General features: G+C 41.5%; 1 protein-coding gene across 1 annotated transcript; it reads right to left on the bottom strand.

The window, feature by feature from the left end:
* Window positions 1-13: 13 nt before the first annotated feature.
* Window positions 14-16600, bottom strand: LOC310718249 (ectonucleoside triphosphate diphosphohydrolase 2-like). Its single transcript, XM_083526998.1, has 10 exons — window positions 16405-16600; window positions 16167-16304; window positions 13069-13186; window positions 11512-11662; window positions 11264-11423; window positions 9911-10138; window positions 4654-4914; window positions 3356-3475; window positions 1352-1486; window positions 14-637 (listed from the first exon to the last, which is right to left on the bottom strand). The coding sequence occupies exons 2-10, from the start codon at window positions 16287-16289 to the stop codon at window positions 428-430; spliced, it is 1506 nt and encodes a 501-aa protein (XP_083383124.1). The 5' UTR covers window positions 16290-16304; window positions 16405-16600; the 3' UTR covers window positions 14-427.
* Window positions 16601-16960: the final 360 nt, after the last annotated feature.

Here is a 16960-nt window from a genome sequence, read left to right as displayed (position 1 = left end):
CACACAAAACATGTAGAAAATACAGTTTTATTTAAATTCCAATTTTTCTTCACCATCATAGCTGTGTATAAAATGCACACATTATAAAAAATACTCTCTAAACATTTCATTTAAAAACTGTTAACTAAAACCAAATCCACACAACTTATGTTAAAATGACCCTGAATGTATTTATTAAAGACAAACAAACAAAAAACATTATTTCTTTTTCTTCGTATTTTAATGGCCCGTTCCGGGTTTGTTTTCTACTGAGCTCATTCTTTATGCTACATTTTTTTTTTTAAATCTCATAGTTTCAGTGTACTTTTCGTTTACCCGACCTACTGAAATAATGACGATACTTCAGGGGTTAAAAACAGCCCTTTACCACTGTCCTGTCCATTCAGTGCATAAAAACCAAAAATAAAAACATTTTAAACAGTCAGAATTATATCCCAGCAGCATTTCCTTTCTTCTTGCGACACATAATCACTAGTAGAAAGACGACTGCTAGGATGAGTAGGAACGCGAAGAGGAAAACAAGCATGCTCCAGGCTCCTGGACGAAGAGCCTTTCTCAGGGATACGCTCTCAGATGGCACAAGGTTGCTCAGGTTCAGGATGTAACCAAGAGCCCAACCAACTGAAGTGTCCCCTGCCTAGAAACACAGCAATCAGTGAGATACAATCAGAGAAGAAATACACAATAAATCATCATAACACAACAGTTAAGAACTTTAGATAGACTGATGAATTCTATACATTTTAAAAAATCAACCAATTTCATAAATCATGTTCTTTTAGTGCGGTAGGAAGCTCAGTGGTTAAGATGTTGAACTCCTGATCAAAAGGTTGTGAGTTTATATCCCAGCACCACCACGCTGTCACTGCTGGGACCTTGAACAGGGCCCTTAACTCTCATCTGCTCAGTTCTATAAATGAGTTCTATTCAAGAGGTTCAATTGCTGAAATTATAGCACAAATCCATATCAATAGTTTTTCCAGGTGACTATACAGTATGAGAGTGACCTCTAGAGGCAAATTACTGCCACTGTGTGGTGTTTATTTGTAATGTTCTTATATATATATATATAATTTTGGATGTAAATGTTTTTATTTATTTGGTGTTTCTTTTTCTTTTAGTCTCTTATAATATAATGAATATATACATTTTTAAATAAAGTTAGTACTATTTTACATTGAGTGTTATGTATGTTTGTTTTAATCCATTTTTAATTTTAACAATCTGTTGATGAATTGGCAAGTACGGTCCAACCTAGCTGTGGGTATCGGTAAAATCCAAAAAACCTCTATTCTATTCTATTCTATTCTATTTTAATTCTCTGGTCTGGAAACCTGTACTCAGAGCTTACCTTCTTCTGAAAGGAGATGTGGGAGAAAGTTTCGGGGTCAAATTTGTAACCTTTCAGAAATAGCACCTGCATGAAGACCGTGGCTGCGCAGTAGTCGTGCAGTCGTTTTTTTTGATCTGGAACCAGTTTCAGCATCTTTAATACAGAGAGAGAGTACAGTGCATGGATAAGGAACATTGTACACTTAATGTACAGAAAATGCAACTCCAGTGTACACCTAAACAGCAGGTATTACATATTGTAAACGTAAACACTAGAATGTAATACAAGATATTTTTCTCATCTTTAAGCGATAGCAACATGCTTGTAATTGTCATGCTCTTTGAGATCTATATTCTCCAGACTCCTAATAGTTCTTAAAATAACCAAACCTTCACGAAAGGTGGTAGAGCATTCTCACCTTTAGCTCGAACTTTGAAATAGCCTTCCTGACAGTGTTGAGACTCAGGCACATTCTCCCAGTTTAAGCGCAGTTTAAAGAAGTATCTTTTTAGCGAGATCTACACATATACACAACACTTATCATAACCATGTGCTCCAACACATACGATTGAATGCACATTGTCGATTTTGTGCTTGTTAAAATTATCAACGAAGCTACACTAATTCCTTTCAGTTGTTCTTTCTTTACCATCCCGAGGCATCCAGAGATTGGGGCAGCTCCAGTTGTTCGCCACCTTATTAAGGTAAGAAAATGCCGACCCCCCCGCATGGATCCTGAGGCATCTGGAGGTTGTGCCAGCTCCAGTTGTGTACCACCTCATGAACATTTCAAAGATTGGACTTTGAGGATAAGCAACCTCTTAATCAATACTCAAAAACATTCTGCTGTTTCTGTCAGTGAACAGTTAAAGGCTCTGGCATGGAGGAGTTGGTGTTGAATCTATAATGATCTCAGATGTTGATTTGTGAGTTGCTCAGGAGCTTCTGGTTCCACACCTCCAACTGCCTGTATAAGACTGTAGAAAGGACATTACTAATAATCACACACTCCGGTGTGTTGGGCAATAAACACACACGCTCATTATATTTCTCATGGCAAAGGAGGGGTTTCATTTTGAGTCTGGTCCCTTTCAAGGTTTCTTCCTCATACCATCTAAGGGTTTTCCTTGCTAAAGTTGCCCCAGGCTGCTCATCAGGGATAAATACACATACATTTGAATATTAGTGAATTTTGTTCTATAATTGTAGGTTCTATTTTTTTTTTCTATAAATGTCCATTGTAAAAGGTGCTAGAGAGATAAACTCGAATTGAACTGAATTAGTTGTATAATGTGTATAGCGTGAAAGGTCTTTTTTGGCAATTACCCTGAAAGCAGGTGGATTTAGTTTACAAAGAACCTGCCATTGTTTTTTTTTTTGTCAAACCAAACAGAAAAACATTTGCAAATATTTTGCAAGGAACCCAAATATTTTGTTATTGTTGACAGCAGGACACATTTTGGAATCGAATAGATTTTGGTGTGCAAGAAATAAAATTTATTTAAATGGTTGGAATGCTTATCAAAAACCTGCTCTGAATCATGTAATAGATAAGAAGCGTGTTTTTGGCATGTCGATAAATGCACAAAATTGTACCTCAAAAAGAATCACGAGGCCCCGCCGCTATCTGGACAATTATTTTCTGACATTAAAAGGTCCTACTCATTCCTTATATACCAAAATAAAACAATCTGTTTAAAATGTGAGCTACATTCAACAAAAGAAAAAACATTTGCATACTTTGAATGAAATTTGCATTGATTTCTTTGTCATGGAAATGTCAATATAACCTTGTACTATATTTACTAGCATTATAATACTAATTCTACAATGCAGATGCTGTACTGCACTTCATACACGTTTACACAAAAAGTACAAACTGATGCTAAATGCAGTATAGATGTTTAGTGTAGGATAAACTTCTGCTTGCTTTCCTTTACAGGTCTGAGAAATGTGAATGTTAAATATGTAGATGGATAGCCTTGAATAGCAGGGGACAGAATTAGCACAGAAGAGTCGAACCTCATGGAAGCTCATGTTGCAGACGGTGAAGGCGGCCTGGTCTAGGAGCTTGGGGGAAGTGATGGTTATGCCTGTGGCCTGCTGCAGGAAGTTGTAAATGTAGTAGAAAGCAGAAAATGCCTGATGCAAATGAGAGAGAGAGAGAGAGAGAGAGAGAGAGAGAGAGAGAGCGAGAACATACGTTACTCTGTTTTACAGATTTTCTACAAAAACAGAAATCCATGCAAGTCATAGAATTCGCTTTTTGGCTTAAATATTACAGCAACTAAGTTCACATCGTCATTTTTAGTAGCATACTCGAAATCCTTCGTATCCTTCGCCGCTCCAGGTAAATGATTTGAATGTGCTTTGAAACTGTGTACACAGGATTATTTGATTAAAGTTCAAACAGGATCCGACTTTAAAGACTGTGAAACAAGTTCATTTGGAATCACAAAATCTAGTATAAATCATGAGATCTGAAGGTTATTACAAAGGTGGAGTACTGTGGAAAAAAATAACACAGTATTTAGTCATCGCAGAACCCAGCCATTAGGGGGGCACAAGCCAGTGCACTCTTAGTGCCGGTCCCAAGCCCGGGTAAATGGGGAGGGTTGCGTTAGGAAGGGCATCCAGCGTAAAACATGTGCCAAATCAAATATGCGGATCACATTTAGTCATCGCAGATTTAATGCCATTTTGGGTCCTGTTTGTACATGCCGCCATTTGATCAATGTGTAATAGGTGACTGACAGGCTTCATACTGTCCAGATGATTTATATTTTGTTTATTTAATTTTTACATTTTTATACCGTTTAAATTTCCATAACATTGTATTTGTATATTATGGCATATTATAGTCTATATAAATGTGCTTCATTAATAAAGCTCCATACTGCTAAAGCTTAATGATTAACCCATATAGTATATACATTTTGAGTTTTGACACAATGTAAACTGCATAGTCTGTATTTGAAGTGAATATTTCGACAAACATTAATGTGATGAGTGCTGGAGTGCATTTAATGCCACCTTTTGTTACAGGAGCTACAGGAACAGCACAAGAGAGAAACTATACACAGCTCTCATAGGTACCCTTGTTTTGTTCCTTTGCAGCTACAATACTTGCACTGTGGTGTTCATGATGGGACACGTTGGTACACAAATAATCCACTGTTTCACACTATTTGCTCAACAAACATAATACACCATCTGGTTCTTTTTTTTTTAAACTGAACTGCATATGTTCCTGTTTGTACAGTATGTGTGAAAGAGCTATATACTCTACTAAAAGCATCTGCCAAAATCATCAAACCTACCATAAATTTGCCAGCAACATTGGGTTGGAAGACACCGTTAAAAGAGCAATTGGTGTAGCTGCAGGACTGGAAGGAGAAGATTTGCGTCATGTTCCCCAGGCAGTGCTGGTAGTTCCCCGAGCCTACAAACTTAAGCTCTTTGCCACGGGTAATCGATTTGTTGACATTGGTGCACGGAGAATCTAACTTATCCAGTGTTATAGACACATTGTAATCCATTGGATAGCAAGGGTTGATTAGGGGTTTATCTGTTCCCTGGGACTGAAAGAGAAAAAGAGATGGATGATAGATGAGACTGATTACAGAAACATGAAATACAGTCTATTCAGTGATCATCAGGAACGTCTTGATCATGATAGAAGTCAGAAAGTTTACAGTGACTTAAGAACCGCCCCTTACAACCAATAATGAGCAGAAAAAAACACTTCAGAACACATGAACTTGAAGCTGATAGGCCACGAATGAAGGAACCATATCAGGTTACAACTAATTGTTAAGGATTTTCCTTGTTTGGTTCAATTTCTGTTGAAGTCACAGTGACCACATTCTGTGATGAACATGTCAGAAAGTGGGATGGCTACATGCAAGATTGCTATGAGAGCCAGAAAGCCCAAGATTCCAGACCAAAGGATTCACAAAGGAGTAACGGCATTATTTTGTTCCCATGGAATTGCCCCGATAGTGGGCCTGTGAGGACACTCAAGAACAGGAAGCATGATTTTGCTTGTTTTCTGAACTGTGCTACTGCCAAATCATACAAGCAAACTAAAAATGCTGAAACTACTATTATGGGATTAAACCTGTAAATATATTTGTAAAAATATGTTTCATTTTCTCACAATTGGCATGCATCACGCAACATTTACAAAGCCGCTAATATAAGTCTCAAGTGTGGTTACTGTGGTTTGGTTTGTCAGGCCAGTTTAGTCATGCAATCACCAAGTTAGTTTAGTTTGGGGAGGATTTTACTTTATAATAAACTAGAAAAATGTTGATTTGTTCAGAAAAAGTAATGTCTCATTCTTGCACGGCTAAGGAATCTATAAAATCTATATTTTTTGATGGAACTAGAGTTATTGTTTGACCTTTCAGGGTGAATTAGTGAAGTGAAAAACACAATCATATCTCTACTGATAAATTAACAGTTTCACTTTCAAATACATTCTTGAAGGCAGTTGAAAGATGTATTAATGTAATGTGATGCATTCGTTCAGGATTAGAAGGCAACAAAAAACAATGTTAAAAGACAGATCGTGGGCGAGATGTCTGCATGCAAGACAAGAAACCACAACGCTTGCTTCAGATCACGGGACAGTCGTCTCATGGCACTAATGTCTTTGCTAACTTGAACCAAATGTCAGAAATAATCTATAATGTCAAAAATTGAAATAAAAATGTGTTGAGTTTATTTTTCCAAGGAATTTTATTTTTATTGTTAGAAAGATTTGTTCCCTTTCAGCTTTTTTCGGGTTTTTTTTTTCGTTCTCTATTGTTTCTTACAAAACCATGAATGTTTTTTTTGTAAAAATGTGACCACAGACTCTGAGCCTTTCATCCATCCATCCATCCATCCATCTTCTCCCGCTTATCCGATGCCGGGTCGCGGGGGCAGCAGTCTAAGCAAAGATGCCCAGACTTCCCTCTCCCTAGACACTTCTTCCAGCTCTTCCGGGGGGACACCAAGGCGTTCCCAGGCCAGCCGGGAGACATAGTCTCTCCAGCGTGTCCTAGGTCTTCCCCGGGGTCTCCTCCCAGTGGGACGCGCCCGGAACACCTTCCCAGGAAGGCGTCCAGGAGGCATCCGGAACAGATGCCCGAGCCACCTCAGCTGACCCCTCTCGATGTGGAGGAGCAGCGGATCTACTCCGAGCTCCTCCCGAGTGACTAAGCTTCTCACCCTATCTCTAAGGGATCGCCCAGCCACCCTGCGGAGGAAGCACATTTCGGCCGCCTGTATCCGGGATCTTGTCCTTTCGGTCATGACCCAGAGCTCATGACCATAGGTGAGAGTAGGAACGTAGATTGACCGGTAAATCGAAAGTTTCGCCTTGCGGCTCAGCTCCTTCTTCACCACGACAGACCGGTACATCGACCGCATTACTGCAGAAGCTGCACCGATCCGTCTGTCAATCTCCCGTTCCACCCTTCCCTCACTCGTGAACAAAACCCCAAGATACTTAAACTCCTCCACTTGCGGCAGGAACTCCCCACCAACCTGAAGTGGGAAAGCCACCCTTTTCCGACTGAGGACCATGGCCTCGGATTTGGAGGTGCTGATTCTCATCCCAGCCGCTTCACACTCGGCTGCAAACCGTCCCAGTGCATGCTGAAGGTCCTGGTCTGATGAAGCCAACACGACAACATCATCTGCAAAGAGCAAAGACGAAATCGTGTCGTCACCAAACCGGACACCCTCCGACCCCTGGCTGCGCCTAGAAATTCTGTCCATAAAAATTATGAACAGAACCGGTGACAAAGGGCAGCCCTGCCGGAGTCCAACATGCACCGGGAACAAGTCTGACTTACTGCCGGCAATGCGAACCAAGCTCCTGCTTCGGTCATACAGGGACCGGACAGCCCTTAGTAAAGGGCCCCCGACCCCATACTCCCGGAGCACCCTCCACAGGCCGCCGCGAGGGACACAGTCGAATGCCTTTTCCAAATCCACAAAGCACATGTGGACTGGTTGGGCAAACTCCCATGAACCCTCCAGCACCCTGTAGAGGGTATAGAGCTGGTCCAGTGTTCCACGGCCTGGACGAAAACCACATTGTTCCTCCTGAATCCGAGGTTCTACTATCGGCCGTATTCTCCTCTCCAGTACCCTGGCATAGACTTTCCCAGGTAGGCTGAGAAGTGTGATCCCCCTATAGTTGGAACACACCCTCCGGTCCCCCTTCTTAAAAAGAGGGACCACCACCCCGGTCTGCCATTCCAGAGGCACTGTCCCCGACCGCCACGCGATGCTGCAGAGGCGTGTCAGCCAAGACAGCCCCACAACATCCAGAGACTTGAGGTACTCAGGGCGGATCTCATCCACCCCCGGTGCCCTGCCACCGAGGAGTTTCTTTACTACCTCGGTGACTTCAGCTTGGGTGATGGACGAGTCCGCCTCTGAGCCCTCAGCCTCTGCTTCCTCAATGGAAGATGTGACGGCGGGATTGAGGAGATCCTCGAAGTATTCCTTCCACCGTCCAACGACATCCCCAGTTGAGGTCAACAGCTCCCCACCTCTACTGTAAACAGCATTGGTGGGGCACTGCTTTCCCCTCCTGAGGCGCCGGACGGTTTGCCAGAATCTCTTCGAGGCCAGCCGATAGTCCTTCTCCATGGCCTCACCGAGCTCCTCCCAGGCCCGAGTTTTTGCCTCGATAACCACCCGGGCTGCAGTTCGCTTGGCCTGCCGGTACCCGTCAGCTGCCTCAGGAGTCCCACAAGCCAACCAGGCCAGGTAGGACTCCTTCTTCAGCTTGACGGCATCCCTTACTTCCGGTTTCCACCACCGGGTTCGGGGATTGCCGCCTCGACAGGCACCGGAGACCTTACTGCCACAGCTCCGAGCGGCCGCTTCGACAATGGAGGTGGAGAACATGGTCCACTCGGACTCAATATCTCCGGCCTCCCTCGGGATCTGGTCAAAGCTCCGCCGGAGGTGGGAGTTGAAGATCTCGCTGACAGGAGGCTCGGCCAAACGTTCCCAGCAGACCCTCACAGTACGCTTGGGTCTGCCGAGTCTGTCCAGCTTCCTCCCCCGCCATCGGATCCAACTCACCACCAGGTGGTGATCAGTTGACAGCTCCGCCCCTCTCTTTACCCGAGTGTCCAAGACATACGGCCGCAGGTCAGATGAAACGACCACAAAGTCGATCATCGACCTGCGGCCTAGGGTGTCCTGGTGCCACGTGTACTGATGGACACCCTTATGCTTGAACATGGTGTTCGTTATGGACAAACTGTAACTAGCACAGAAGTCCAATAACTGAACACCGCTCGGGTTCAGATCAGGGGGGCCGTTCCTCCCAATCACGCCCCTCCAGGTGTCACTGTCGCTGCCCACGTGTGCATTGAAGTCTCCTAGTAGAACGACGGAGTCCCCAGTCGGAGCACTGTCCAGCACCCCTCCCAGAGGCCCCAAGAAGGCCGGGTACTCTATACTGCCGTTTGGCCCGTAGGCACACACGACAGTGAGAGACCTATCCCCGACCCGTAGGCGCAGGGAAACGACCCTCTCGTTCACCGGGGTAAACTCCAACACATGGCGGCTGAGCTGGGGGGCTATAAGCAAACCCACACCAGCCCGACGCCTTTCACCATGGGCAGCTCCAGAGTTGTAAAGAGTCCATCCTCTCTCGAGGAGTGTGGTTCCAGAGCCCAGGCCGTGCGTAGAGGTGATCCCGACTATCTCTAGTCGGAACCTCTCAACCTCACGCACAATCTCAGGCTCCTTCCCCGCCAGCGAGGTGACATTCCACGTCCCTAGAGCTAGCTTCCGTGTCCAGGGATCGGGTTGTCGAGGCCTCCACCTTCGACTGCTGCCCGATCCTCTTAGCACCGGCCCCTTACGGTCCCTCCTGCAGGTGGTGAGCCCACTGGAAGGCGGCCCCACGTCGCTCCTTCGGGCTGAGCCCGGCCGGACCCTGTGGGGGAAGGCCCGGCCACCAGGCGCTCGCATACGAGCCCCAACCCCGGGCCTGGCTCCAGGGTGGGGCCCCGGCTGCGCCATACCGGGCGACGTCACGGTCCCTGATGTAGTATCTCTCTTTCATTCATATTAAATGGTAAATACTGCGCAAACCAGCCTCTTTTATTCATCTCTGATTAATCATATACCACATGATCTCTAGTCTAGTTTTAGGCTTGACCATCTGAATCCATTTAATGCATCTTTTTAAATTCCTAAAAATAATGACTTTGTGCTTATGAAAGAAATCTATTGAGTTGTATTATGCAATACACAAAAAGATTGAAGCAATAATTGCAGTGAGATCAAATTCCGACAAGACTGCTGGATCTGAAGAGCTGAAAACGCATTATCAACAAATAAAAATCATAATGCAGCTATTTCTGTCATTTAAGGTACAGTATATAAATATCCCCTGTATAACCCCTACACTTTTTCTACTGCAATTTAATTGAAATTAAAATGGCGGAATTCAATATTAAAAACCATTCCAGTGAACTCAGATAGCCAGTATGTAATACTGATTTAACTTGTTTACTGGATGCCACAGATCGCTATGGCAGAGCCACTGTTTACCTTAACCAGCTGAGCCAGGAGTTTGAGCAGCATCTGGTCCCTGCCGTAGCACAGGAAGCTTTGAGTGTAGATGCTGTAGCTTCTGCCGTACAGCCGCAGAGTCATTAGATTGTTTTTGTTCTCCACTTTGTCCTTGGTTTCGAAGGTAATCTGAGTAGAGGCACCACCGAAATCTAGTGCACCAACCGTCTCTTTGCCAGGGGAAAACCAGTGGCCCACAAACCCATACTGATAACAGAAACAGGGCAAAGGAACAACAGTGAAGCAGAGCAGACAATACAGTTATAATAGGGTTTCAAAAATATGTTTAAAACACATCTAATGAGTTTTAAACAGATACAAATTTTAGGTTAAAATAAGTGCCAAATTACACCATCCTGGTCAGGTTGCGTTTATAGGACTGTGGTGAGACCTGCGATGGTGTATGGATTAGAGACAGTGGCATTGAGTCAAAGACAGGAGGTGGAGCTGGAGGTAGCAGAGCTGAAGATGTTGAGGTTTTCATTGGGAGCGACGAGGATGGACAGGATTAAAAATGAGTTTATTAGAGGGACGTTTTGGAGACAGGGTGAGGGAGGCGAGATTGAGATGGTTTGGACATGTGCAGAGGAGGGACATGAATTATATTGGTAGGAGAATGCTGAGGATGGAGCCACCAGGTAGGAGGAAAAGAGGAAGGCCAAGGAGGAGGTTCATGGATGTGGTGTAGGAAGACATGCAGGTAGTTGGTGTGAAAGAGGCAGATGTAGAGGACAGGGGGGTATGGAGACGGATGATCCGCTGTGGCGACCCCTAATGGGAGCAGCCGAAAGATGATGATGATCCTGGTCAGGTTGCAGTGCTTTAAAATTAGGTTTTAGGAAAACTAGTTATTTTGTTTTATTTGTTGTCTATGAAAAAGAAAAAGAAAAGCTTATTAACACCAGGTGAAGTGTTTGCTGAAGTTAAGTGTCTGACCAGGAAATTACACATATGATGACAGTGCTAATGTTTCCACTTCCGCTGTTTTTCTCAGCATATCTATTGCAAAACAGCATTTTTTTCATTGCAAAGCAGCAAAGTACATAATGTATAAATAAAAGTGATACAAGTTCAAGCCAAATTCACTAAATTATTAAACAACAAATATTTTGACAAATTGAACACACAAATACACAATCATTGCTGTACATTCCAATTATAGTTTACAGTATTTATGACATGAGTAATGTCATTAAAATGATAATAATTTACAAAATGTGGTGTCTTTATGGAGCACTATGAGCGGCACAATGAGATAAAAAATAAAAATGTGTAAGCGGTGATGATGATGATGATGCTGCTGATGAATATATCGATTGTTAGCCTGATTACCTTGATAAAGTTCTCTAACAGGTAGTTAACAGTGACCCAGCCATATGCACCTTCCTCCTGCCCCGTCAGTATGGTTGCCCCTTTAAAATGAAAAGGATAGCTCTTCATCTTCTCTTGTACTTCCTTTAATATCTCTTCTGAATCTTTGGGTTGAGAAATGCTGTACACAAAACAGACAACAATCATTTCTGGAAAGCATTTATTCACTGGAAAAGACCTGATTAGATCTTCTGGAAAAGATGACTCACTTCAGTAATCTCATGCCAGCAGTAGCTCCAAGATATAAGGGTGTGGCTTTATGTCTTGTATCGGGGATGACCTTCATAGCTTGCTCCATGCAGTGCTCCAGACTACGAGCAGCTCCTCCTCTCTGACTGGCATAGCTTGATATTCCTAATCCTAAATAAACGGTTTCAAAATAAACTCAAACTTATTGCTTCATTTAAAATCATGATTTAAACTGAAACTTAAGTTCTCTTTCCAAAGATGCGAGTGTGCGGTGATAAAGGGAACAGAGGTTGATTTTTGACATGCCAGATGTTTCCTCAAATCATCTCTTAGCAACAATCATCATAATACAATCATTAAATCGAGCTTCTTTGTCATGTGGTTGTGCCATCGTGTCAACGTGGGTGATGGGGAACCTGAACTGAAAGTGTTGTTGGTCAAATCTTTTTGAGAATACTAAACAAAAAATAAGGACCTTTTCCTTTAAAGAACCTGGAAAAAAAATGAAGTGAAAACGAGATGAAATTAGATGTTCTGTGACCTGTGAATATGACCTCGACTGACTGAGGAAGTTTATGAGTGAACATCTGTTAGGGTTTTAACCAGTGTAATTTCACTGCTAATTAGGTAAACAAAGTTCGAGGTCAATATTTAGAAACCTTTTATTTAGTCAAGCTTTCTTTATAAACCTACCAACATCATCGCAATGCCTTCATAATGTTAGATTGTGTTCGAAGAACATCTATAATAAAAAAAAATTTAATTAAAAAAATTAAAGTACAAACCTGAATTGTTAGTTATGTAGTTGAATCGGAGCAAAATAAAAACATTGTGTTCCACTTACTGTATATTGCTTCAAATGTAAAAAAGGATCATATCAAATAAGGATAATATTAATTGTAATAATAATCAGATGTAGAAAATCTAAATGCAGTTTTTTCTGGAAAAATCCAATGTCAAATTTTTCAAGTTCAGATTCAAATTTGCAAAACAACTTTTGCAAAAAAAAAAAAAAAAAAACAAATAAGCATGAGAACATGGAAGCAAGCCATGGCAATTTCAGCGCTAGATAATCACGTTGACTAAGTGTTTGTAGAGACCTTTGTAGCATTCTGTGCCAAATTTGTGTTTCAATTTCAACATACATTATTGGGATTCTAAAACTGAGATGAGATACCGCTAATATTTACTAAAAGATCTGGTCTATTAGATTTGAAGAACTAAAATGCGATTCAGCTCAGTCTCCCACCTGTTTATAGCCCAAAACTGCTTCATTTGTAAAAAAAAAAAAAAAAAAAAAGAAAAAAAAAAAAGAAAAGAAATAAAGTAACCCCTATAACTGTTCCCACATCAGGCAAACGCATCTCAATCTCAGCTTCACTGAAAAACCATTTTTCCTCACTGTCTCAAATGTATATACTTTTGAACTCAAATCACTGCTCGTACGACATTTTATACATTTCTTTAAATGTCAATCCTGTGTGTAAAATTCTTAAATTGAATAGGAGTTATTGTATTTCTTTCTCCCTGGCACATCTGTTCAAGCTTGTACATGCACACACTTTTCTTGTACTCACCTTGCACATGGCACTCGTCATGCTGGCTGACGATGCCAGTGTCGTTCTGTTTGTCTGCAGGCCATTTGTAGATAAACATGGCTGTATGGGAGGATCCAGCATCCAGGACGATACCATACTGCAAAAACACGTGGAAGGTTGAATTTGGTATCAGTCAAACAACTTCGAAGCCCGATAACTTTACAGAATGCCAAAACTGAGCAGGGGCCGGGGTTTGTGAAGATACAAATCTTTTACTGTTAGAAAGACAATTTGGATAGTTTTGGACCCTCCGACAAAACAATGTTGTTATTTGTGCACATTATTTAAATTACAGAACAAATCTTAATGTTCGCTTTTGTTTTGGAAAAAAAAAAAAAAAAAAAAAAAAAGCTAATTTGCCCCAAGGGCAAGGCTGAAGCACAAGGGGCTTTTCTCCTTGTTTCTGGCAAGATCACATGTACAAGACAATACATGCAACTAGAGCAGCATTCCCGTTTCAGACCTGCACTCCACCCTTCTGTTGAGTTTGTGTACAGCTTCACTCTATCTGCTGTGTCTTCACACTGACAGCGAAGGCTTTATATTGATCACCAAAACTCAGGGTTAAAGAATCAAAAATAAGTTTCAAATTGAACTAAGAAATATAACTCGACAGTGAGACTGTGTGTGAATGTGTTTGGCTGAGATTTTCCATTTCTATATCCATAGCTACTGATAAACGCTCCTGCGAATGTTACGGAAACACAAACAACCAGATAGATTTAACAAGATTATGTCACCATGGATTAAGTTGTCTCAAAACAACTTGCACCACTCCCTTTTGCTCCACTCACCCTGTTATTGAACCTGCTTTCATTTCCTATAATGCTGTGTCCGTTCCTAAAGGTAATAACTGGCAAGGTCTACCACTTTGCAGCACTTTGTATGAGTTCAGTCCAGTGTGATTTTGCACACACCAAAGCCAGAGGCAACACATTCCATCTCCTAACTCAAGCAGAATGGCAAGCACTTTCCTTATTTTCTTTTTTAAATGAAGAGATAAATAAATACAGTACAATAAATGGGGGTGACATTTGTATCATTTCCTTTATTCTCATGAACTGTTCATCTTAAATTGAATGAAACACAATACATGTCTATCAAACAACACTAAAAAGAATGACACAAATCACTAGTGAACATTACACTGATCAGAGATCTTTTGCATAAAGATGTACTGTATTACACACATCCTACAATTTATGCTGGCTTTTTACCATTCCAGGTTTATATCTCGCCACACCCTTCTTCTTCTTCTTCTTTCGGCTGCTCCCATTAAGGGTCGCCACAGCGGATCATCCGTCTCCATACCCCCCGTCCTCTACATCTTCCTCTTTCAACCCAACTACCTGCATGTCTTCCTTCACCACATCCATCCACATTCTCCTACCGATATACCCCATGTCCCTCCTCTGCACATGTCCAAAATATGTCTTGCTATTATCTAACCTCATAAATAAATATGCAAAGCTTACACTATGCTTTTGCACCAGAGCTCAGCTGCAAAGCATTTGATAATCATGAGGAATTATAGTTCCCCTTTATTTTAACTGGGTCACAAGACCATTTGAGATTGACTGTCATAATGCTCTTAACTGAATGCAACAAAGCCACATCAATGGGCACACATGCAACTTCCTTGATGTTCAAGTTTCACTCTAGCTGAAGGTTTTGTCTCATATTTGCTCACATTTATTTTTACGCTCAAAGAAACACCTATTAGTGTAGTGTAATCTTTCTGTTGTGACTGGAAAATCATATTTCAGTGTTAAAAACTATAAAGCAGGGTGTAATCTTTAGGAACCCAGGATTTACTTGTTAAATTACTTAAAGTGGCTTAATCACAAGCTTAATGAATATTGTCAGACCTCCTCCTTCACTTTCTTCACATCCTGATTAGATTCCCCCCTGATTAGGATTCCAAAGTGAGATGAATCCTAATCATGATGAATATATTAATAGACATTATAGAAACTGCTCTATCTTTACAACCTAACCTATCAATCAATAACACCGTGGATCGGACGTGATTTAAAAATTACTTCTGTTCAACTCAAGGTTGAAATTACTAGTCCACTTTTGTGGTGTAGGATTATTTCAGATATTGGGATCCAGAATGTGACTGAGCTGCAACAGACTGTTCAGAGGGGCATCACATCACATCACATCACTCCACCTCACTCTTTTGAGATTTACATATCTAGAATCTGAATTTGAATCACTTTGACGTGTTTTGAATACATTTCACATTTCTTTACCGCCCATGCAAATGGCACTCTGTCTTTTGGAAGGGTTGATGAATGAGGTTAGGGAAGAGTAAAGGAAGCTGCTCAAGCAAAAACATCAGGCCAAAACCAACGCCCTAAACCGCATGCAACCTTCTAACAGTGTGTGTATACACGTCAGTGTAATCGTGTGAAATATTTTGGATGTAGTCCATTACTCAATTAGTCACTGAACAGCAGCAACCAGTGCTGGAAAAAACACTTGTGCCAGTAATTACCCCCCCCCCCCCCCCAATGCGCATATATACCAGGTCTTATGGTAATATGATTGAACAGTCAAACAAGCGAATCTTTTATTTTAAGAATTTTAAGCCAAGTTTTTTAACCCTTGGAAGGAATACAAATGATTTTTCTCTCTCTCTATTTCTGTGTATGTGTGCTTAAATAATTCAATCCTTTCCCCAAATGTTTACAGCAAACATCATTCATATACAATTTATTTCAAGATGCAAAACGATTAGTATTTACTATTATTTGGTGCTAATATTATATACGTTGATCCATTATTTCAGGATTACAGTTACAGTTAATGATGTTGATACGCATACATTTCTACAATACAAACAAAAGACGAGGAAATAGATATTATATTAAATCGCCCTGCGCGTTCATATTACCGTAAATGTGGATAAATAGGCGCAATAAAAGTTAATGAGTTATTCATTAAAATCACGAAAAGCTCGTCATCAGTTCGGCTTTAAAGAAAGTTCGTATCAAATAAAAGCACGTTTATACATTTAGAATAAACTAAACGAGGGTAAATGTAATGAGTGAAGATGTTTTTCTTTTTACCATGTACTGAGCAGGTTCATTCACGTCCTCGGTGTTGATGGAGAGCAGAAGAATGCCTACAGTCGCCAGCAGTAATATGGCAACTGGGACGCCAATGAGGCATGGCTGGTGTTGATTCGCCATGATAGCTGCCGTGCACTGGTGTGCATGTGTGTGAGAGAAGGAGAGAGTGTGAGTATGCGTTTGTGTGGTGTGTGTGTGTGTGTGTGTGTGTGTTGCACTCGGAAGTTGAGTTCACCTGTTGCAGAGAGTCGCGCCGGAGTGTGTGTGAGTGTGATAAGATTTGCTTGAGTGCGATCCATAAAAGTGGGCATGGCCCTCATGTGGAATGACATACTGATGTTTTGCAAGGTCAGCAGAAGTGTCCTCCCGAGCACTGTGTTCCAGCTGCTGCAGTATATAACACCCCCCACCCCCCCCCATCAAAGACTCCAGGGATGTCCAAAAGTTGGTTTCATGTTTTCCTTTAACGTTGACTTTCAGATCAGATTAAAGAGACATGAAGAAAGAAAGGTGAATTCATAAAAGAATTGGGTCATGTATATAAACACCACCTGCACAAGACAAAAAAACCTGAGGATGAACTTATTGAATCACTGAGACAATAAAAAAACAAAAACAAATTGACACTGTTGTAAAATCGCTTTATGTTGAATCACTTGAAAAGCTATTCAGCCTTTAATTTCCTCTTTACTGCATGCTTTATCTTGTTGGTATTGTGGAGCATGGTTAGAGTAAATAGTCACATCTATTGAACTTGAAAGCTTTAGGCTAAATGTATTTTTATTTTTGTC

This window comes from Silurus aristotelis, assembly GCF_946808225.1.
Source record: "Silurus aristotelis genome assembly, chromosome: 23".
NCBI lineage: Eukaryota > Metazoa > Chordata > Actinopteri > Siluriformes > Siluridae > Silurus > Silurus aristotelis.
The sequence above is the reverse complement of the archived record's forward strand: the minus strand, read 5'-3'. Positions and strand labels throughout refer to the sequence as shown.